Source organism: Pezoporus flaviventris, unplaced genomic scaffold (genome assembly GCF_033815535.1).
Source record: "Pezoporus flaviventris isolate CSIRO_AGI_PZ_B2104156 unplaced genomic scaffold, CSIRO_AGI_Pfla_v1 ptg000006l, whole genome shotgun sequence".
Lineage (NCBI taxonomy): Eukaryota > Metazoa > Chordata > Aves > Psittaciformes > Psittacidae > Pezoporus > Pezoporus flaviventris.
This window is the reverse complement of record NW_026892554.1, coordinates 8182908-8205533: the sequence shown is the minus strand read 5'-3', so window position 1 is coordinate 8205533 and position 22626 is coordinate 8182908. Positions and strand designations below refer to the sequence as shown.

The 22626-nt window shown below is 50.3% G+C and overlaps 1 protein-coding gene across 2 annotated transcripts; it reads left to right on the top strand.

Annotated features, from left to right (window-relative positions):
• The first annotated feature begins 309 nt into the window (after positions 1-309).
• On the top strand, positions 310-17260 carry DET1 (DET1 partner of COP1 E3 ubiquitin ligase). Of its 2 annotated transcripts, none has more exons than XM_061446771.1 (5): positions 310-787; positions 3555-4663; positions 8823-9013; positions 10604-10795; positions 14519-17260. In XM_061446771.1, exons 2-5 carry the CDS (start codon positions 3581-3583, stop codon positions 14706-14708), a joined length of 1656 nt encoding a protein of 551 aa, XP_061302755.1. In that variant the 5' UTR covers positions 310-787; positions 3555-3580; the 3' UTR covers positions 14709-17260. The 2 variants fall into 2 exon arrangements, with proteins under 2 accessions (XP_061302755.1, XP_061302756.1); XM_061446772.1 differs by lacking the exon at positions 310-787 and adding an exon at positions 2876-2899.
• The last annotated feature ends 5366 nt before the right edge of the window (positions 17261-22626 follow it).

Here is a 22626-nt window from a genome sequence, read left to right as displayed (position 1 = left end):
CTTTTTTTCCTTGGGAAAATGGGAGACATCCAAGGTCTCCTTCTGTTCCCTTTGCTCTTTTCTCACACCAGCAGGAGTTTCCCCCTCTGAAGTTTGTTGCTACCACTGCTAGGATGCTTCACCCTAAAAACACCCCCTGGAAGCAGCCAGTTCCTGCAGAGTGGCCATGGGGATGCACAGGCAGGGCTTGGGGAGGACTCAAGGCTGAAGCCTTCCTCCCCACACTGGGCTCTTGTACATATTTCACCCTCATTTTATTATCTTAAAAGCAACTGGGTTTTATTTTCCCCACCCTTGGCACAATGGGGAAGTCCACAGCAACCAAGCTCTGTGGCCATGGGAGGGGAATAGTGATGCTCAGGACATGGAGAGTTTTTCTTCCTCCGCAAGCATCCCTGCAAGGGGACAATCCAGCTTTTCCCCACAGTGATTTCATGCTGGGGGTTGTATCTGGCTGATGGTGCATCACCCTCCATGTGATCTCCCCAGCACTGTTGTCCTTACACACCCTCTCCAGTCCTGGGAAAACAGCCATGGGATCCAGAGCTGGGAGGCTCTTGGGAAACAGCCAAAGAACAGCAGAAGGGTCCTGGCTTCAGGAATGGCAGAAATCCTCCAAACCAGCCTGAATGGGCTGAGATTTATTGTTTTCCTTTTTAACCCACTTTCTGCCTCTGGAATAACGGGCTGGATGTGGATGTGGCACTGGCAGAGGGTGTTGGGGCTCGTGATACCCTCCAGTGCTGAGGCTCATTGTGAAGGCACAGAGCATGCTGCTGCAGTGGAGGTAAGGGACTTCCACCAAAACCAACCCAATGAGACCCAAAGCCATTGACCTGTGAGGCTGGAGGAGCCCAGTAACCCTTATATCCATCCCAGCAACCTCTGGACCAACCCCACTAACCCCTGTGCCAGTGCTCTGAGCTGGGGTTTGCCATCTCCCTCTGGCCTGGGGGTTTGCAAAGGGACACCCCACTGTCCCCTAGCAGACAGTGATGGGGACAGTGATGTGTCCCCCACTGGTGGGCCCCCAAGGGGTGGCACAAGACACTGCAGAGGTGGGAAATAGCAGCTGGTGAAGTATCCCAGGAGCTCTGAGCCTTCAGCATCCACCTCAATGGATGCTCCCCAGGGAGCCAGGACTATCTTCGCCCCCAGCCTCATACCCACAATGAGCTTTATTGCATGTGATGCAAACCCTGCTAAGGGATGAAACCGCTTCAAGTGAGGGTCCCCGGGCCCCCTCCTCAGCACCGTGGGGGCTGTGGCTGTGGGGATACTGTGGTAATGAAGTTATTAGCTCCGGAAGCGTTAATTGCAGGTGTGTTAATGGCTCTTTTGTCCAGCGAGTTGTCTTTCACTGTGTGTGCGTGCGCCGGGCGGTTGTTTTGCTGCCAGCTGCTGTGTGGTTGGATGCTCTTTGGTATTTAGTTTGATCCTATTAAGGTGGATCTCAATTAATTAGGCAGCAGGCAGAGACAAAGAGAGGCGCTGGGGCCATTCATTTTAGTCTTGTCATCGCGCCTCCTGCCACTGGGAGAGAGGAAATGGATGCAGGGTATGGCTGGTGGGCATGAAAATGTGGGAGATGGGAATGGGGCAGGCAGGTGGGGTGGCAGCCACAAGGATCCCCCAGGGACCCCTTCCTGCTGCATGGAAATGCCAGGCAGGCTGCCTTCCCTATCCCTGCGGAAGGCAGTTGGGGACATCCAAGCCACATCCCCTGGGATATAGGAGTCCTGCTCCACCCCAATACCCTGAAGCATCCCATGAAACACATGGAGGATCCCTGGGAATTTCAACAGCTTCGGTGCAGCAGGAGCACCCCTCTCCATCCTGATGCTATTAGTGCTGTGTCCCTGTGGGGCCACCCGCCCTACAGGAAGGAGATGCACCCATCAGGCTCTCTGGCATCCCGGTTTGAGCATCCCACCCCCTGCTCCCTGCTCCCAGCTCCTGCATCCGCTGATGGAATGGCTCCAGGTGCTAGCGTGGCAGCTCAGCCCCGGTGAGAGGCCAGCTAATGGATCTCAAGGGCCCCCCTGACATTCCTCCTCCCTTCCCTTTGAAGGACAAAATGCCCCTCGGAGCTGTTCTCGCTGCCGGCTGCTAATGCGGGGGGCGCAAAGGGGGATGCTGATGAAAGCCTGGGAGAGCAGAAAGCTTTCAAGCTCCTTGGAAAGCCTGAAGGGGTGCCCAGGGGTGACCCCAATCTCTGCCGCTGGTGCTGGGGGCGAGGTGTCGGGGTGCTGATACCCTGGAGTGCTCCAGTGCAGGGATTCGGGGTGCCTGGGGATGGAGAGGTTTGGGATGCTCAAGGCATGAGGGGTGTCGGGGGGCATTGGGGTGTGGGATAGGGGTGAGGGATGGTGCAGGGGGCTTCGGGATGGTTGGATGGGGATGCAGGGAGTACTGGGATGGGGTGGAGGATGGGTGCAGGGTGGGTGACCGGGGTGCAGGGAGAGGGGTGAAGGATGAGTGCAGGGAGTTGATCAGGCTGCTGAGTGGGTGCTGGGTTTCAGGGGGTGCCAGATGGGTGCAGGGTGAGTTCTGGATGGATGCGGGATGGGTGCAGGGTGGGTTCTGGATGGATGCGGGATGGGTGCAGCGTGGGTTCTGGATGGATGCGGGATGGGTACAGGGTGGTTCTGGATGGATGCGGGATGGGTACAGCGTGGGTTCTGGATGGGTGTCCGGGCTCGCCCCGCAGTGTTCCCTCCTTCCCGCCAGGGGGCAGAGGCTCCCCGTTCCGCTGACACTCTGGCCAGCCGCGGCCCGCCTCGCTGTTCCGGAAGCGGAAGTCGGGCGGGTGATCCACTCTCGCTCCCGTAGTCGTGCGGTGGCGGGAAGATGGCGGCGGCCATGGCGTGAGCGGCGGGACCCAGCGCTGGGCCCGGCGGTGAGCGCGGTGCGGCCTGGCCTTCTGCCGGCCCGGGGACCCCCTCTGCTCTCCCGGCCAGCGGGAGGGCGGCTGGGAGCCCCGAGGGGGTTCCCTGGAGCTCGGGGTCCCCCCAGAGCCGCCGGGACTCGGAGCTCCCTGTGGGCCCCTGGCAGGCAGGCCCGCTCGCCTCCCGGTGCCCTCGCCTGTGCCCCAGCACCCTCCGTGCTCTCCAAGCAGCCCTCTCCCGGTACCTGTTAGCCAGTAGGTCTGTGGGTTATCCGCGGCTCTCCGGATACCCTCCCCCTTGCCTGCGGGCTCCCTTCATTCCCTTAGTGCTCCCCTGTGCCTGTCCCGTGCATCTGTCCCCTTCCAGTTCCCCCTGTGTTTTGCTCTTCATTAGGCAGGTTTGCAGGTACTATCACCCCTCAGTGCACTGGGGTCACCTCTGTGCTCTTCCCCATTTCCCCTGCCATTGAGGTCTTTTACCCAGATTCTCCCCATAGTGTCTTCCTGTTTCTCCCTTCCCCAGAGTGGGACTGCATCTCTCAGCCACCTCCACTAGGTGCTATAGGGCTTTCCACCAACCTATCCATGCAAGCAGGTCCCCAGCACCGTGCATTCTACCCCCATTTCTGTGTGGTTCCACAGCACATGTGTGCTCTCTTCCCTTCAGGGTGAAGATGAAGTAGAGCTCTGACCATGGACCATGATGCCCCCACAATCAGGCCCCGCCGCATCCAGAACCAGAACGTCATCCACCGCCTGGAGCGCCGCCGGATCAGCTCGGGGAAAGCCGGCACCCACTGGCACCAGGTCCGTGTCTTCCACCAGAACGTCTTCCCCAACTTCACCGTGGTCAACGTGGAGAAGCCGCCCTGCTTCTTGCGCAAGTTCTCCCCTGATGGCCGCTACTTCATCGCCTTCTCCTCTGACCAGACCTCTCTGGAGATCTATGAGTATCAGGGCTGCCAGGCGGCAGAAGACCTCCTGCAGGGCTATGAGGGGGAGATCCTGGCCAACGGCAACGACCAAAGATCTGTCAACATCCGCGGGCGGCTCTTTGAGCGCTTCTTTGTCCTGCTCCACATCACCAATGTGGCCTCCAACGGGGAGCACTTGAACCGGGAGTGCAGCTTGTTCACTGATGACTGCCGGTACGTGATCGTGGGCTCTGCCGCGTACCTCCCCGAGGAGCCTCACCCTCCCTTCTTCGAGGTCTACCGCAACAGCGAGTCCGTGACCCCTAATCCCCGCTCCCCCCTGGAGGATTATTCCCTGCATATCATAGACCTCCACACGGGCAGACTTTGTGACACACGGACTTTCAAATGTGACAAAGTCATCCTGTCTCACAACCAGGGGCTGTACCTCTATAAGAACATCTTGGCCATTCTCTCTGTGCAGCAACAGACGATTCATGTCTTTCAAGTCACACCTGAGGGTACGTTCATCGACGTACGGACGATTGGCCGCTTCTGCTATGAGGATGATCTCCTAACGCTGTCTGCGGTGTATCCCGAGGTGCAGCGGGACACTCAGACAGGGATGGCCAACCCCTACAAAGAGCCCTTCATAAACTCTTTGAAGCACAGACTGCTGGTGTACCTGTGGAGAAGGGCCGAGCAGGATGGAAGCGCCATAGCAAAAAGAAGGTTCTTCCAGTACTTCGATCAGCTGAGGCAGCTCCGCATGTGGAAGATGCAGCTTTTGGATGAGAACCATCTCTTCATCAAATACACTAGTGAAGATGTGGTCACGCTGCGGGTGACGGACCCTTCCCAGGTACTGCAGCCTCTTCAGGCTGCTCGTTGCTTTGAGGCAGCTCAAGTGTGTGCAGTGCTGTGAGTTGTGCTTCATAGCTGAGTGTGTGAGTGTTGTTTAGGCTACTCAGTACTTCATTCTTGTGTGAACATATGATACCTCTGATATTGAATAACTTTCATAGCTTTTGCTCTCATAATTTCACTGCTTCTCAACTAAAAATGAGAGAGAAGACATTTGATGTGTCGTGGAGTCCCCTTTCTCCAGGGATTGTTCCCCTTGCTCACAGATTTAGTACAAGCCTCCCCTCCCAGATCCCCAGCTGATTAATTTTTTAGCTGGTGTTTCAGGTAGTACACTTCAGTTGCAGAGGCAGCCTCTCCGTTCTCTCATGTATCTTCAAGCATGTTTTTCAAATAGAATAGTCTTCATCTTTCCCCAGTAGAATTCCCTTTTCTGTTCTGCCTACGCGCTCACTCTTTCAAGCTTCAGTGAGTTAGTATTTATCTCTCCAAATTGGAGTAGCAGCTTTTAGATCTATTTAATGTGCCAATTGCTTCTCCTTTCAGCTTAGTACTAAAAAAGTCAAATCAGGGCACATGTAGCTCAGTCAGTGCTGGGCCCCTCCAGACCTTTCACCATGCCCCAGGCTGATCATCTCTTTCACTACCATTAGAGCTCTGGTCAGGTTTTGAGCTCTGTGAAGCTGAGAAGCATGGTTTATTAGCTTGTTCTATTCCTTTAATCCACTTGGTTTTGATTCTGTTGAGGGTATTTAGTAAGAATTCATAATAAATCTGCAGTGCTGCATGTAGGTCTGACTGTTCCCAGATGTTTGGTTTTCTTTCATACCCTTTTCTCCCTTCCTGTCTTTGCCAGATCCAGGATTTAGTTCCTAGAAGAAACAAACAGTAGTTCTTTGTGTGTTGTCATAATCTCATTCTTCCTGGAAGATAATTGGCTCTCTTTATTTTTCTCTTATGTGGTGTTTGGGAGAGCTGCTTTGGGAGGGAATAGGTTACGGTGTAATCTGTTCAGCTTTACACACTGTGTAAAACTGTGCATCTGCCTCAAAAACATTAAAGCTTTGTGGAAGTGGCCTGCAGCTTTGAGCTCTTTGCTGGTATGTGGAACAGTGCTCCTCACCTGACGTCTGTGGCTGGCTCAGCTCTGCCCTGCACTGTGGTTACCGAGGCTGCTGTGCCCAGTTTGCTGGAGCTCCAGACTCTCTTCACCCAAAGGTTACTTGAAGGTGCAGATTGTGGTTGGTTTGTGGTGTTCTCGGGCAGTGTGTTTTATGCTGGAGGAAGGAACCTCAGTTCTTTCAGGAGATAATTCCAGATGTGGAGCAGGCTCCACAGACCTGCCTGAACGTAGGCTTTGTGTTAGGACATCCTGGCTCACAATATACCGAAAGCTCCAATTTTTCTTTTGTCTGTCAGAGAAGAACATGAGGTTTCATCCAGTTTCAGGCTCCTCTCTTCTCTCTGGCTTCTCTACCAAGAAGGTTGAAGAAGGTGCTGTTTGTGCTTTATATTGTCAGGGTCTGTATGGAATCCTTCAAGATTGCTTGTGTATGTAGCTTGGGGTTTGGTTGTTCCAGGCTTGTGTTGATAGACTTGGCAGCCTTGCTGTGTAATTTCTGCCACTTGATTTCTGCTACCTCTGCTGTGATGATGGTTTTTGCCTGTGTTGCAGGTGCTGCTGAAGAGCAGTTGAAGGTAGTTTCTCTGGTCAGGGGCATCCTGCTGATGTGTCTATGTGTTAACCTGGCAAAGGAACTTTTTATTTAAGGTTATCCCTGCAATCTCCAATGATGTAAATAGTTTTTTCTTCTGCTGTCTCCTCTTATTTTGTCTCTTCTCCAGCCCTGTATTTCAGAAGGGCTTTCCTTTCCTCAGGCAGTAGTCGAGTGAGTAACCTCATGTAGAGCTCTTCATTTGGATGTGTGGGGGCTGGATTGTATTAGCACAAGTTATTTTGGGGCTGTAAACCAAACAAACCTTGGGAGATTTGCAGGTGGGAGGGTGGGCAGAGTGCCTGCATCATCCCTGAGCACTTCTTGGGAGCGGAAGGTGAAGCAGTTAGATAATTGTCTTTATTGACAGAAGATTTAACCAGGTATGTGTGCAGGTACCATGGGAATTGGTTACCTTTGAAGTCGGGGCAGGTTCTTGCTTTAGGGTGCTGGGTTGTTAGCACTCGTGTCTCTAATGAATGCTACATTTGATCAAGGATTAAATGTGCCCTTTGCCAATGGGATGGGAACCTTGTCTCCCTTTGATGTACCTTCAGTAATGCAATGTCACCGTCTTCATAGAATCACAGAATAGTTCGGGTTGGAAGGGAAATTAAAAATCTTCAAGTTCCAATCCCTGCTGCTGGCAGGAACACCTTCCACTAGAGCAGGTTGCTCCAAGCCCCTGTGTCCAACCTGGCCTTGGACACTGCCAGGGATGGGGCAGCCACAGCTTCTCTGGGCACCCTCCGCCAGCGCCTCAGCACCCTCCCAGGGAGGAGCTTCTGCCTAAGAGCTCATCTCAGTCTCCCCTCTGTCAGAATCACAGAATCAGAATCACAGAATCACTGGGGTTGGAAGGGACCTCTGGAGATCATCTAGTCCAACCCACTGTCAAGATTCACTTCTTGAAGTATGGTAAGGTGTCATGTCAAGGCTTCTGGGATTCAGAGAAATAAATTTCCCCCTATTCCATCTTCCCTATTCGTATGCTTTGTACTAGGGCAGCCGAAAAAGTTACTGTGCTGTGAATTCCCAAAATCCAGCCTAATGTTACAGCTTCTCTTTTTGCAATGTTTAGCCAGATGCCCGTATGAAATCGTGCAACTCTGATGGGATGATGCTGGACAAGGTGCTTTGACATCTAGTCTAGGTCATGCATTGCCTGGAAAGATTGAACGAGATGATCTTTCAGGGCCCTTCCAACCTGCTACTCTATGATTCTATGACCCTGTGTGTGTAAACTACACCGCCTCTGTGCAGATGCGGTGTGCCGAGGGGCAGAGTAGGTGCGATGGCAGTGTAACGTACAGGCAGCGCAATCGGATGACTAAGAAATAACAGAAGGTTAAAGCCATTCCCCTTGTCCTGTCCCTACAGGCCCTTGTAAAAAGATCCTTCTCCAGATTTCTTTTGGGCCCCCATTAGGTACTGGAAGACTGTCATAAGGTGTCCTCGGAGCCTTCTCCAGGTTGAACAAGCTCAGCTGTCAGCCTGGCTCCAGAGCAGAGCTGCTCCGGCCCTTGGAGCATTTTCATAGCCTCCTCTGGACTTGCTCCAACATCTCCACGTCCCTCTTGTGTTGGAGGCCCCAGAGCTGGACACAGGACTGCATGGGGGGGTGGATCTCAGAGGGGAGTAGAGGGGAGAAAAACAGCTCCTTTGACCTGTTGCTCATGCTCCTTTTGATGCAGCACAGCACATGCGGGGTTTTGGGGCTGTGAGTGCACATTGCTGGGACATGCAGAGCTTCTCGTCAACCAGCACCCCTTCTCCTCAGGGCTGCTCTCAATCTATTCTCTGCCCAGTCTATTTATGCTTGGGATTGTCCTGACCCAGGTGCAGGACTTTGCCTTGTTGCCATGAAACACTGCCATTGCCAATCTGCAGCATGGTTCCGGAGCCTTCTTGCACAAGAATGTTGTCATTAAAAAGAAGCCATTAATGTCTTTCAGTTTTTAATTTCTGTACTGGCAGAGCATGGAGGTCACAACTCCTTGTGGGCAGTGCTTTAGTGCATAGTACACTAAAAATGCTCATCTCTGTGGGATGGAAATATTAAAAAGAGGAAGAAAATGTATGTCTGAAAAACTAATTTGTGGCCAGCTAGCCCTGGATTTAAGATCATTTTGTCAGCAGGAAAGTTAAATTTGGCACTTTAGAAAGCATTTTGCGTTTGGTGGAGGGCAGAGGAAGAGAAAACAGGAGCATTGACATCCAATTCAAGTTGAAAATTGGAAGTCCATTAAGTTTTCTTCATAAATAATCACAGTTAAAGGTGGATAATTTGGTACCTGTGGAGGCATGGATGAAGGCAGAATGGATTAGTGTGGGGATGTGGGATTCTCCTGCCCTGCAAAGACATTTGGGTAGGGTCTGTGGTGTCATGTGGGGATATGGAGGGGACAGCTTCCCCTGGGTAACCTCTGCCTCTCTTCCCAGCCTTCGTTCTTCGTTGTGTACAACATGGTGACCACAGAGGTTATTGCTGTCTTCGAGAACACATCTGACGAGCTGCTGGAGCTGTTTGAGAACTTCTGTGACCTGTTCAGGAACGCCACCCTCCACAGCGAGGCCGTCCAGTTCCCCTGCTCAGCCTCCAGCAACAACTTTGCCAGGCAGATCCAGCGCCGGTGAGCCTATTCGGAGCATGCTTTATCCCACATAGACATGCGCTCAACCCCATCAGCTGAAGGCCAGTATCAAATAACAACAGCAACCCTGAGAAAACCAGTTCCTTTAGTTGCATGGGTGTTGCTTGGACGTGGCTCATCTTGCAGCCTTGTGCATCTGGTTTGATATTCCACAGCATCTGTCTCATTGCATTAAGGAGCAAAGCAGCGGCAATCCAGTGCATAGAAGAAGGAAGGGGAGTTTTGAGGGAAAGATATTTCAGGCCCTCCTGGAGCAGTAACTCTTCTGGAGGTTATTAAAGCCCAGTAGCTTAGGTGCCTGAAGATAAGATTTGTCAAGATGCTAATTGCCAAGTGGCATTCTCTGAATTTAGTGTGTATCAAACTGTTCTGTAGCATTTTCTACAACATCAGCCCACAGGACTGTGGCTCTCATCAAACTGTTAGGAGAAAGGAAGCTCCTCTGATTAGGCCTATTGTGGGAGCTGAGCAAAACATCAAAATAACCTGGATTTCTAGAATGTACTTCAGTTGTCGGATGTGGTTTTAATGAGGCAGAGTGTGTTATTTCTCTTGGAATATATTTTTATGTGACTCAGGGTGTTTTGTTCTTCCAGTGGCTTGTTTCACATCATCCAAAGTACTTGGCAACCACTTCTGGGCACGAAGCTTCTGTTGATTTTAGGTTGACGTCACATAAGTTAGAGGAAGTTGACTGTGTCTGTAACTTTCTAAAGCTGCCTGTCAGGAAATCCATAGTGCTTAGTGGGAGGGGAGAGAATGAGAGAGCCCACTGCAGACACCCAAAGAGCAACTCCTGCCTTCTGTTAAAATAGAGAGGAGAATCTTTTCATCCTCTTAGCTACAAGGGCCTTTAACAGGAGTGCTTATCTTCCACAGCAAAGTATGATAGAGCATAGGCCACAGTGAGGTGGCTTTTGGCTGTGTGTTTCTGGCCAAGTGGAAGTGTTTTACCCTCCTTGATGTATGACATCTGTGCAGCCGATCTGATTGTTCTTGCACATAGAAAGCTCCAGTTTTACTTGGAAAGGAAATCCAGCCTCTGTTCATCTCTCCCAGGAAGAACTTTCAGCTCAGTGGAGTTTCTGAAGAGCTTTAGGTTTCCTCTCAGGGTTCTTCCTCATCTCAGGTTTTTCCCTTTATGCATTTCAGACATAGTGGCTATGTCAACATTAAGGGCTCAACTGTTACTGTGAAACCCTCTGGCTTTTGCTTATGCTGTTTCCAGGCTTCATGGTAGAACTTGGATTGGCTGATAAGCTGCTAATCCATCTCTCTCTGTTTCTGATCCTGTTCATTTCCTGCACTGCAGAGCAGCTGGGGCCAGGCACAGTCTTCTCCTTCTGTCAGTTTGGACTTTCAGAGCAGAAACAGTAATGATGAGAGAGGATAAAAAGGTCACCAGGTCTGTGTGCTTGAATCCCTGTGATACATCTTTGGAAATGAGCTGGTTTAGTTCTTACACTGCTGCTGCTTTTCCTTCCCTATCAGTTTTCCTCCTTGTTTATTTGAGCTGTGCTGTTCACCTGTGGCCTTTGTGAGTAAAACCTGTTCCTTGGCTTGCTCCAGGTTCAAAGACACTATCGTGAATGCCAAGTATGGAGGGCACACGGAGGCCGTTCGGAGGCTGCTGGGCCAGCTCCCCATCAGCGCCCAGTCCTACAGTGGCAGCCCATACCTCGACCTCTCTCTTTTCAGCTATGATGACAAGTGGGTGTCAGTCATGGAGCGGCCCAAGACCTGCGGGGATCACCCTATAAGGTATGTAACAAGCCAAGAGGCTGTGTGTGAGGAGACCAGAGCCAGTAGATCACTGCCATGCGGCATCATATGTGCAGAGAACTGGGTAGACTGAGGCCTTTCTCTCATGACATCCTTTTACCAGAGGGTTTATTTAGCACAAAGCTTGGCCTCTCTCGTTGTGACAACTGTTTTATCCTTATATGTAGGAGGGGTCTTCAGGTCTTCTCCATGAGCTGCCTTGGGGAAGGGCTGGGTAGTGAAGCCTGAACCTTTTCCGTACGAATGCTCTTGTTCCTCCTCCTCTTCTTGCACTCCTGCTGTTGTGTTTGGGCTGCAGTGTGATATATATGGTTCTGGGTGCCTGCTTTCCTGTGCTAGAAGGATCCTTTTTGAGCACGTGGGTTTAGCTGGCAAGGATGATCTGGTTTATCCTGTGAATAAAATAGTAGCTGGGTTAGGTGATTCTCAGAATGCTCATGGTATTGATTTAGCTATTTTCAGACTTGCCTTATTTACAGTTCTCACGCTGGGAGCTGTACTCCTCTTCATACCCCCCTTCTTTGTGTGGTCTGGAGGAAATCTGCTTCCCTACTAGGAGTTTTAGCCAGGTGTAAGACCATTCTGTGCCTCTTACATCTGAGCCTTTGATACAGGAGTAAGCCCGAGCTTGGGCATAAGGAGGTTTGCAATGCTTCTTGTAGAAACGTACTTATTTTCCTTGGCTGCAGCCATGGCTGCAAGTAGTAGTGGTTAAAAACCCAGTATCTCTGGCCTGAGAGGCACAAAGAGGCTGAGTTCCCTAGGCAAGAATAGTCTTTCCACTTACAGTACTGCCAAAGCAAACCTGTGCTCTGAAAACAAGCGAGCCTTCAATGCCCAAGTGCTTTGTTTAGCAGCTGCACACACGGTGGGGGCTCAGGCAGACTGGGGAGCCCATGCTGGCCGGTTTCCCAACTTTACTTTCATCCATGCATTCCCTAACAGCGGTTTCATGTCTCACCTGGCCCTGACTCAGGTGCTGGGGAACCTCTGCTTATTCCTGCACGCTCAGTTCCCAAATTATGTATATTTAATTGCTTTTTCTGCCCATATGAGTTGGTTTGATCTCACGCTCCCCTGTTATCTGCAGAGAAAAGCCTGCCCTTTTCCCCCTTGTCATGCCTGATGTTTGGAAAACTTGCAGGGCTGCAGTTGTCTGCCAGCGCCAACCTGTGCATGTCTCCAGCAGACAAAAGAGAGCAAAACCGCAGTTGCAGTCGTTTGCTGTGGTTAAGTCTTTGTAGTAAACAAAGCCAAGTGCCACCTTCCCTCCCTCCCCTGAGCAAACTGGCCCTTCAGAGCCAGAGCTTTTAAAGCTCAAAGCTATGCAGAGTCAATTAGGACTTGAATAGAGGCTCTGAGCTGTGGGGCTCCTGGTTTTTGGCAAGTAAGCAGAAGAGGAGGCTCTAACCTTAACCATTCAGGAGCTGAAATAATGCCGCTGTGCTTCTCACGTGCAAAACAAAAGGGATTAATAAAGTAATGCTGCTGCCTGTTGTGGTTTGAGGGCTTGGAAATGAGGGGCCACAGGATTTGTAATGTAAGGCCTGTAATTGTCTGCAGTGGAAAACCCTTCAGCAGCTCAGGGTGTTAGAATCCATGTGCAGTTTCCTGGCACTGTGTACCAGATAAGAAGGCCTCCATACCTTTTACACGTCGGCTTCAGTGCCTCTGTGCACTGTAGCACTTTGACCCTTAGTGCCTTTAGTGCCTTTCTGCATCCCTGAAGGTTCAATTCTCAGCTCGGGCTACTTGAGGGACCAGTGGCTGTTTGCTCCTAGGCAAGAAGGGCTTTAGGTTCTCCATCACTGCCATCTTCCAATATCTTTCCAGGAGACTTTAAGAGATATTCAGTGGGCGAAATGATGGCACTTGTGAGGAAGAGGCTCTAACGTAGCCTTGCCTATAGTAGGGGGTCTCTCAAATCCATCTGGATGGTTAATAAGGAGCCATTTAACCAAAAAAAAATTGGTCTGCAGATGAATCCTCCATTTTCATACAGTCTGAAAAGGCTGGTCTTGCTGTTTCTGTTGACATACAATTTTATATTGCAGTGCCTAATTTATCCCCAGAGTGAGAGCCCATGGAAATGGCCTCTGATTGCAGAGCGCTTTTAAAACTACATTTAAAAATACCAAACTGAGGCCATCTTTGAGATTACAGGGAGCTTCATCTCGAGTAGTAAATTGTTGTGAATTGGGGAGAGAGAGGAGCAGACGGGGGACTGTGCTTTATTTAAAGAATGACCCTCTGCATACCCAGCCTTGTGTAGGAGGGAAAGGGCTTTTTGAAAAGCCAAATACCAAGATTGTGACTCTCTTGCTGGGTTCTTGTGTGCAATTTTCAGGCAGGGCTGGCTGGCACTTTGATTCAGAGGAAGGGAGAGGAGAGTGGCCCTCCAGGAAGAACATGAGGTTCTCAATAGGCTCTGTTGTTAAAATGTGGAGTATTTCTGCTTCTGAAACAGCATTGCCTCTATCTGTCATCACCCGTTCTTCCAGGCTGAAAGCCGACTGCATTGTATTGGTGGCGGGGGGGGGGAAATGTGCTCTGAGATTAAAAGCATTCTCGGAGTGAAAACCAGATGAAAAATGCAAAATACCCACATGTACTAAGTGATGATAGAAAAGGAGGCAGCTGGGAGGTGAAATGGCAATGCTGGGAGAGCAGAGAAAATGGGTCTAACGTACTGAGACAACTTCAGGCTGAGGACTTGAGTTAGAGCCCAGCTGCCTGGTGAAGGTACCGCATCCGGAAACCTCCATCACCGCATCTGAAACCTCCACCACAGCCTGGGGGAGTGTGGGGTCATCGCAGAGTCCTGTGTTCCCACAGCAACACAGGATCCTGGTGTTACTTGGGCTCATGTTGGTTACACAGAGAAGGCTCAAGAAGCAGAGAGCTTCTCAGACTCACCTGTCTCTTCAGCAGTGTTTGCCTCATCCACTTGGCAGTGTTTGCTGTGTGCTGAAGCTGTGTTCCAGAGCTCTGCTGTTTGGAGACATAAATGAGCCTGAGCCACCTGCAGGTTTGTGAGTGACAAGGATGCAAGGCTTCCCTTGACCGCTTCCCTTGCTCTGATTGTTGGATGCAATCCACTAGGTGCTTTCTGCCCAGCCTATCTTGTTAATGCTTTTTATTCTTGATGGAAATCTAAAAGGAACTGCAAAACCCTGGCTGAGCTGCACAGTTCATCTTGGCACCCCTGAGCAGAACTGGATCAAGCTGTTCACCTTCCTTGGCTGAAAGGGAGTGTAGCAGCAGCAAAAAGCCGACCTGGCAGCACTGGGAGAGGGAAGGGGTGGCCTTACATTCACAGTGAAGGCTATTACTAAGGGAAGTAAGCTCAGTTCAGTACAGTATGTCTGCCTTAAGGATGAAGGGGAGCAGCTTGCACTAAGTGGATGGAGAGCCAGCACAAGTGGGGTCTGGCCCAAGCTTATTCCCTGTTGTGAAGTCAGTTTTGTCCACCAACACGACAGGCACTGATGATACTAAATTGAAATCAGGCTTCTCTAGACAGTGGAAAACTAGTTGCCCTGAGAGGGACTTTCTGGCCAAGAGCCAGACACCTAGCTGAGGACTTCCTGCCCCTGAGGGAGTACCAGAGCTTGAACAAGGTGTTTGTCTCTGTGTATGAAGAGCCCAGATGGCAAAGTCAATAGTTGGGAACAGCCATAATTGACTTTCTCTTCCTTTCAGATTTTACGCTCGTGATTCTGGCCTCCTGAAGTTTGAGATCCAGGCGGGTCTCCTGGGGCGCCCCATCAATCACACCGTGCGGCGCCTGGTTGCGTTCACCTTCCACCCCTTCGAGCCCTTCGCCATCTCGGTGCAGCGCACTAACGCTGAGTACGTGGTGAACTTCCACATGAGGCACAGCTGCACGTAGCATGGCTCGGCTGCTCTTCCTGGGGCTGGGGCTCTGCCACAGGCACACCAAAGCCATGCACTCGCGCCTTCTAGGAAACCAAACCATCGCTCCTGTCAAGCATCCTGACCTGGGAGCTCTGACTGGCCGGCATCTCGCAGGGCTTCATCTGCCCTAACTCAAGTTAGGCATGGGAATGATTCTTCTCACCCTGTTTGTACCACGGAAGTCCCGCTGCATTAAGCGCTGCTGTTGTTCCCTGTTCCTGTTGATGAACAAAGTGTAGCTGAGGTTCCTTTCCTGGTTTCCCAGAGATGCATCCGTTTTCTCTCCTGTTGTAGGTCTCAGGATGGCAAAGCTGGAGTTTTGCACTGCATGTGTGGAGTGCTTCCGTCTGCACCGGTGCTTTGCTGCTTTGTTGAGGCAAACATCATAGAGGGAATGGATGGGAGCCATGGGGAGGGCTTAGAAATGCAGCTATCCGTGTTTGTGTCTTCAGTATTAGCAGGGAAATGAAATCCTGTTTTCATCCACACAATCCACTCGTGATTTTAATATGCAAGAGATCAGAAAAAAAATGGTGAGAGAAATCACTGCAACCGAGAAACATAAGGTGCGTTCCTGACTCTTATGCAAGTCACTTAATCTTTGTGCCTTAGTATCTGAAAGCTCCTAAGTGAAAAGTGGTGTGTTAATACCATTAAGCCAGGGCAGCTGGCTGTGTCTCTAATGCATGAGGAGGTGGGCACAGAAGGAAGATGAGTGTCTGGGAAGCATGTGGGGAGCAACAGCAGCTCCTTGCTCACATCAGAAGGGCTTTTCTGCAGCATGGGGGTGAATCCTCACAGCCATTTGCTGCTGAGAGCAAGGGAGACCCAGCTGCTGGCACCCTCCTGTGTGATGGAGTACCAGTGTGGAGAATTAGTAGTATTCGGGTTTGCCCAAAAGAGAGAGAGGAAACCTGAATTAATGTGCATTGCTGCAGGTTTGCAGTTAGGAGATGAGCTTGTTGACTTAGGAGATGAGCTTGTTGATTTAGGTTGCTTACCTATCGCTGTCTGATATGCTGTTCTCTGTGAGAACCTGATTTGCTGTTCCCAGGCTTCAAAGCACAGTTGACTGGTGCATCAGTACTGATTGAACCACTGTGGTGTTTATGCTGCTGATAAAATAAGATCCTGGGTATAGTATTACCTGCCAGCGTGGGCTGGTGAGGATGCTGGCCTGACCTTCTCTTTTAAACATGTTTTTAGTTCTAGGCCAACATTTGGGCTTTCCTGCACACAGGCTTGTTTATGGCTTTGTGCTGCCAGGCACTACACCCATCCCTCTGCATCCATCACGAGCCTGTGGTTGTCCCATTCCTATAGGAGGTATAGAGGGGCATTACAAAATTGGTGCTTATACATGGGAGACCCTCCTACTTTAAAGGACCCTTGGGGATGTCTTGTTTGGACCAAACTGAGCTGTGGGTGATGTGTTGTGAAGAACAACATTGAAGTCATGCACGCATTTTGCATGGTGCTGCATAGGAAGAGAACCATGTGGGTTGTTGGTGCTTGCTTAGTATCAAGAGTGGACCTTGTAATGGAGGGTGCTCTGGGCTTCCCTGAATCAGCCTTTACTCTATCTCATGGTACTTCTCTCCTCTCCTGGGTTGCTAAACATATTTCTAGGGTAAGATACTGTATTTCACCGCTCTCTTCCTTGTGTTTGCACTGTTGGTTTCTCAGGTCTGTCAGGAGCAACTTCAGGGCAGAAGCCTGCTAATAGAGGAGGTGTCAGGCCATGCGTGCTTCAGCTCCAGGTTCCTCTCCATCTAATAACACTATTTGCCAAGGTTTAGGTTTTTATCCTGTGATTTGTTCCTCAAACATTTAGTTAAAGCTCCAAGTGGAGAATCATTTGCACATTGTAGATCGTGGATTTACCTCCTCCTGCACCACTCTCTTATTTGTTCACATTTCCAGTATGAAACTTTTTCTTTTCCAAAGCTCTCAGCAGCTCCATCCAAGACTGAGTTTTCTCCTTGGCATCACAGCCTTGGGAAATCAGTGCTTCCTAAAAGAGCTGTCAGATCCCCATTTAGACTTTTATTTGGTGGCAAAAACACAAACCACTTCATTTCTGAAACCAGAGCTTTTGCCAAATTCAGGCTGTCCTGTGTGAAGCAGAGAGCACGGCACGGATTGTGAGATGCTGAGACATAGAGATCTGTTCTTAGCTCAGCTAGTAAATTGTTCTGTGACTGGGGCAAATCTCCTCCTGCTCCAGCTGGTGTTTTCTTCTCTGTAATGAGGCCAAAAAACCATATTTTTCAGCTTTTGTAAAACCACTTTGAGATTCATGGATAAAAAGTGCTGCCTAAGTGCGAAGTATTTTCTTACTCTGTTTGCAGACAAACTGATTGATCATTCTGGGTACTAATTGCCTGGGAGTAGCACAGCAGATCCTCTGGTCTTGGCTGCTGTCTTTTATATCTACCACAGAGTTAATTTTATTACTGAGATGTATTGAACGAAAAGCTTCTCATGCTTGAAATTTGGATTCTTTTATTGAAGAAACAAGAAGTGTGTGTGGTGGGGAGGGTGGGAGCAAAGGGGAGATCTTTTCTACCTGCTATTTTTTTCCTAGGCTAGGATGAAGATTTGTTAGCAACACAAAAGACAGAAATTGAATAAACACAATTTGTTTTAAGAGCCTCATTTATTGTCTTTGTCTTCCAAAATATTTAATGGTGCAGATGGGAATTCCTTTGCTAAGAAGGAAATTAGCAGAGGTGTGCCTTGGACTACACAGGCGTGTCACATGCACCTCTTCCTGGCATTTGGGATACAAGTGTGCTCAAGGATATTCCTGTCTTTGGGAACATTCCTTTGGTTACTGCAGACTTCTCAAGCTCTTGTTTACGTGAGCTAATGCTGCAGGAGGCATTCTTGGCCTTCAGTTATGTTTTCCCTTTGTATATTATTGCTAGCCCAATTTGTATTTACAGACTCTTTCTTTATTCCATTTATAGCATTTGTCTAACCCTGGGGCTGTTTTCTGCTGATGGTTCATGACCAGAAGATGCCAGCTGAACACACCTTGCTCGGCAGAAGAGCCATCATCTCTCCATGGCTTCTAGGTTGGGCTGAGGCACTCAGATTTCCCACTGTGCGCTGCTCCCAGCTTTGCAGAACATGTGAATGGCACCTTCCCAGTGTCTGGAATCCCTTTTAAGCTGCTCTGTAACAAGCTTGCAGCATCCCTGTTTGTGTTAGTTCCTCTGAACATCCACATCTGGGACAAGAAATCCACTTTATTTTGAGCCCCACCTCCACTTTCATGTGTGCAGAGCTCTGATGCTTTCCTTTGGAGACCTTGAGCATATCAGAAAGCACTTGAGCCTGTGGCTTTTCAGACAGGCACTAAGTGACGAGGTGATGCTTGACTTGGGAGCCATGTTTGACTGGCAGTAGAATCTATCTTTTGTTACTTCTTGTGCTGCCTTTGCTTTTAAAAAGAAGCAGTAAAAGCAGGACACTTGCAATATTTCTTATATAAACTGCATTGGACAGTGAGCTGCAGAAATCCCATTAGACTCAAACCTCTGTATCCTGTAATGGTGTGTCCCTGCTAAAGACTCCTTTCAATTAACCTTCCAGCACTGAGTGACTGGCCCTGATTTAGCTCCTGATGTTCTCAGTGCACCTGTATGACCTTCCTTTTGCTCAGGTGCTGGTGCCTATTCTGCTTCCCTTGGTCCTTCTGACCCAGCCAGCACAATCAGATTTCTGATGCTTTAAGAAGTCTATTTGTCTGTCTTCTGTCTGTCCCCTGTCTTGCTGCTTTTCTGCCAGCTTTTCCTGCAGGATCTGGGGGCTATGGGCAGAGAGATGGTAAAGGCTGGATGGCAACAGGAAATGTGGCACTCCAGCAGCTTTCATCCTGTGAACCAGGTGGGTGCATGCTGCAGAGCACATTGATGGTTTTGTGGGCAGGCAACAGGACAGGATTTTGTGGGTTTGCTTTTGCCTTGCTTCCCAAGTTTCAGAGCCCTGGTGATCAATGCGTCTGAACCCTCGTGCTTCCCTGTCTTGTTACATGGTTGTAAAAGCTTTTCTGGCCAAGCACTCCTCAGCAGAATGGTGAGGTGACTTTGATTTCTTCAACTTTTCCCCTTGCTCCAGGGCTGCAGGACATGGGCTGAGCTGTGCAAGGTCGGTCAGTGTAGCAGTAACAGCCTGGCACTACCTGCCCACCAGGCTGACACCTCATCAGGCAGCAGCATCTCCTGCTCGAGCCGTTTGCTGGCAAAGGTCTGATTTGCCTTTGTTTCTCCCAGGGAAGAGCTGTAATGACTGTATAAGGAAAGGAGCTCTCAAGAAAACACCTATGTGGGGAAACCCTGAATTGCGCATTCTTCTTCTAATGTTTTGACATAAAAATACCACACTGGTTTTAGACTGGCTTTTTCCCTCACAGAAATCAAGTCCTTTCCTAGGGCACCTTTTATCTGTTGCAGCTTGCTGCCGGGGTGGATTGATGTGTATTCTTGGATTTGTGAGGGTGCCAAGGGCACCGAAAGGACTGTTTTAAAGGAGCATGGTAGGAGATGCTCAGTGAGTGCCCAGGGCCCTTGGCAGGTTTTAGGGAGGAGGACCACAGAGAGAGGTGCCTCCCGGGGCAGCTTTGCCAGAGGAGCAGCAGCACTACTACATTTGGCCACTGTAGAAGAAATTCCTATAAAAATGCAACAAGGCAATGGCAATTTGTGGGTAACACTGCAAAGCCCTCAGTGTTTTCTGCATTCTGCTTTGTCCAGGTTTGAACAGGAGCTTTTGGAGGAGTTTATTTTCTGTGGGTGACAGAACTAGTGTGAATTCAGCCTTCTTAAAGCAAGGAACATGTTACTTATGCTCTCCATGGCTATCCTCCTCTTTCTCCCCAGTGGCTTTGCAACATGCCAGGCATTGGCTTTGCCTGGAGGACTCCCTGAGCCCCTGCTCTTGGCAGTGCACCATCTGCCTCTGAAAGCTGCACTTGCACAGGTTTCTCTTGCCTTCCAGTGTCCTTCCTCCATTTGGGCATGTTATGATAGCCTTAGGTACGAAGTCAGAGTGGTGCAAGACAGAGGTGGGTGACCCAGCACCTCATGAACAGGACATTAAAGTTATGTTGGATGAGGATTGTGAGGATGCACTAGTGGGGCTGATACCTGACCCTGGGCCTGAGCTCCAGGGGGATGTGTGGGACTGGCTCTGTGATGGGGGTCACAGGGATGAGAGCCAGGTAAGTGCCAGAGCCGTCCAGCTGCTGTTCAACCTGATTTCAGGGTGTTAATGGGAGCAGCGGGCAGCGCTGCATCGCCCCCAGCATTGCTCTCTGCCTCCCAGCCGGTCATTTGATAGCTCCTCCATGCTTCTCAAAGGCGTAAAATGGAGCGATGCTGGATTAGATGTACTTGCTGCCCTTGGAGCGCTCCGGGAGCTTCGGTCCTCGGCCCTCCCGCCTCCGGCCTGCTGGCGCTGTCGCCACGGCAACGGTGAGAAACAGCCATCCGCATGGAAACGGCCTTGCTGAGCCCAGCAACCGATCTGGGGGGATAATGGATCAAATGGTGAGTTAGGAGAGGTGAGGGGCGCTGGTGGGGAGCCCTAGTCTGTGTCACTGCGCTGAGCCCTCATCCTGTGGGCTACTGCAGCATCGGCACCATCCCCATTGCAGGGGTGCCCCTCCTGAAGCATTGTCCCCCTTGCACTGCCAGTGTCTGGCCCTGAAGAATGGTTTTCATTGCTGCTGCCCTATTTTTTTTAGGGCTAAGTCCTGAGGTCAGGGTAAGGTCCTGATAAGGTGTGCTGTTACCTGCAGCAGTGTAGGTAGGTCACTGGTTCAGTCCTGACAGGTGAGTCCTTAATGCTGGTGAAATCCCTCTCTGTAAAGGAGAAGTGGCAGCTGGCAGCCAAACAGGTCTCCTGTAACATAGGGCAGACAAATGTGTGTCGTGCAGCCCATCTGGCTTCAGGCAGCGAAGTCTGAGTTAATCTCTCCCCATCCTGCCTCCTACCTCTTAAACCCTTGGACAATTACTCTGCCCACGCTGGCTCCTTCCCCAGAGAGAGCTCAGATTTGGAGGTGATGTTGGTGCTCTGATAAGGGCTTCAGACCCAGCAGGGTTTGTCCCACTTTTACACTGGCCGTTTTGGTGACAGCGCTTACTGCTGTTGGCTGCAGGATTATTAGGAGATGGGATCTCCCCAGCTGGGTGCACTGCTTCCCCTGCAGGGATTTTGGTAAACGGGGTTGTTTTTACAGCCATGTCCAAGGGCAGATTGTTCTGGAGCATCTCCCAGCTGCTTCCCACCTTTACCATTACAGAGAAGCCCAGACAACTGGCTCATCTCAAATAGTATGCATTCCTTGGTCAGGTTGACCCTGGCAACTCAGGAGATTGATAAATTCCTTCTGTGGGTTCAATTGGAACACAATGATAGGCAGCATTCAGGCCTGGGCAAGGGGCTGTGGGAAAGCTATGGGTGGCAATTAGGAGAGCAAGTTGTTTGCCTGCAGGCTGGTGCATGAAGAAACCAGTCCTGTTTCACCACCTCACCTTGGGACCTGCTGAAGGGGCTGGGGGATGAAACACATGTCTTTATCCTGCCTGGGGCCTCAGGTTCTGTTTCTTACCTGGAGTCCTGTGTGTGATGTGAAGCTTGGTCTGCTCCTGCACTGAGGAGCAAGCACAGGGATGAAGGGCCAAAAGCTGGAGTCTCGAGCGGTGTGCCTGGGAGGTACAGCAGGTATCAGTCCCAGCCCTGCTGGCTTAGTTTGGCTTTGCAAAGTGAATTGTTAAGCGTAAAGGCACAGAGAAAGGATTTCAGAGCCAGTTCTGAGGACTGCCATTGCACCTTGAAGAGGCTTTGGAGCAGTTTCTAAATACAGCTTTGGGATGGCCTTTGTGCCTTCTTTACAGTAGTGAAGTGAAAGCCTTTAAGAGCAAGTCATGCTGGCAAGGTGCTCCTAAGCAAGGCCACCCTGTGCTTCTGATGTGGGGGTCTGGCTGTGGGAACAGCAAAAAGGGGAGCACATCTAGCCTGGTTCTGGAGAGCCCTTTCCTGCATGCTTCTCCTCATCTGTGCTGACTCTTGGACCACCAGCTGGGAGACTTTAGCCTTATGAAAGTATTTTTTTTTTGGGGGGGGGGGGTATGTTCTATTTTCTCTTCCTGCATTATTTTCCTTCTGTGGTCCCTCTCTTTCCTCATCATCACCTAGCATCCAGCCCCTCGCACCCAACCCTTTCTCCCTCCTGCCTACTTTAGAAGCACAAGCTTTGAAGCCTCTGTTGGGAGCAGCAATAGCTGTCAGGGCTCCGTGGCTGCAGGTAGGTTTGGGTCCCCGGGCACAGCCTCCAGCCCTCCACAGATGGGGCATAGGAAGAGTTACGAACTCCTGAGGGATGAAGGGGCCATGACAAGTGCCACTGGCTGGGGAAGCTTGGAAAGCACAGAAGAGGAAGCCTGAATCAAACAAAAAGGAATAGTGTTGAAGCTTGGCTTCCTCTGCAGCTACCCACCGTGCCCCAGCTTCACCATCAGGACGGGAACTTGGATGCTATTAGGCAGTTCATTAGTAAAACCTCTGAGCGGTTCCCACTGCTGTTAAGTACCCATTAATGCCTCTAGAGGGGAGAGGAGAGCACTGGAAAAGCACAAAAACAATCTGAGGGTCCTTGATCTCTTTTTTTGGTCTGAAAGGTTATGGGCTGAGCTTACAGGGGCAGCTGTGAGGGGAAGAGGGGCCAGGCAAGGACAACAGGAAGGAAAGCAGCATCCTGATTATCTGCAAAAACATCACCTAACTTGAACTGTTTCTTCTCCAGAGGCTCCTGAGCCTTTAAGAGCTCTATTCACCACCCTGCTTTGTGCACTTCTCCAGCCAGATATCCCCACAGCAGA

Coding starts and splice junctions, on each gene's coding strand:
- DET1 (XM_061446771.1), top strand. CDS start 3,581: ATGGACCATGATGCCCCCACAATCAGGCCCCGCCGCATCCAGAACCAG. Junction 4,664..8,822: donor GGGTGACGGACCCTTCCCAG/GTACTGCAGCCT, acceptor CTCTCTTCCCAG/CCTTCGTTCTTCGTTGTGTA. Junction 9,014..10,603: donor GCCAGGCAGATCCAGCGCCG/GTGAGCCTATTC, acceptor GGCTTGCTCCAG/GTTCAAAGACACTATCGTGA.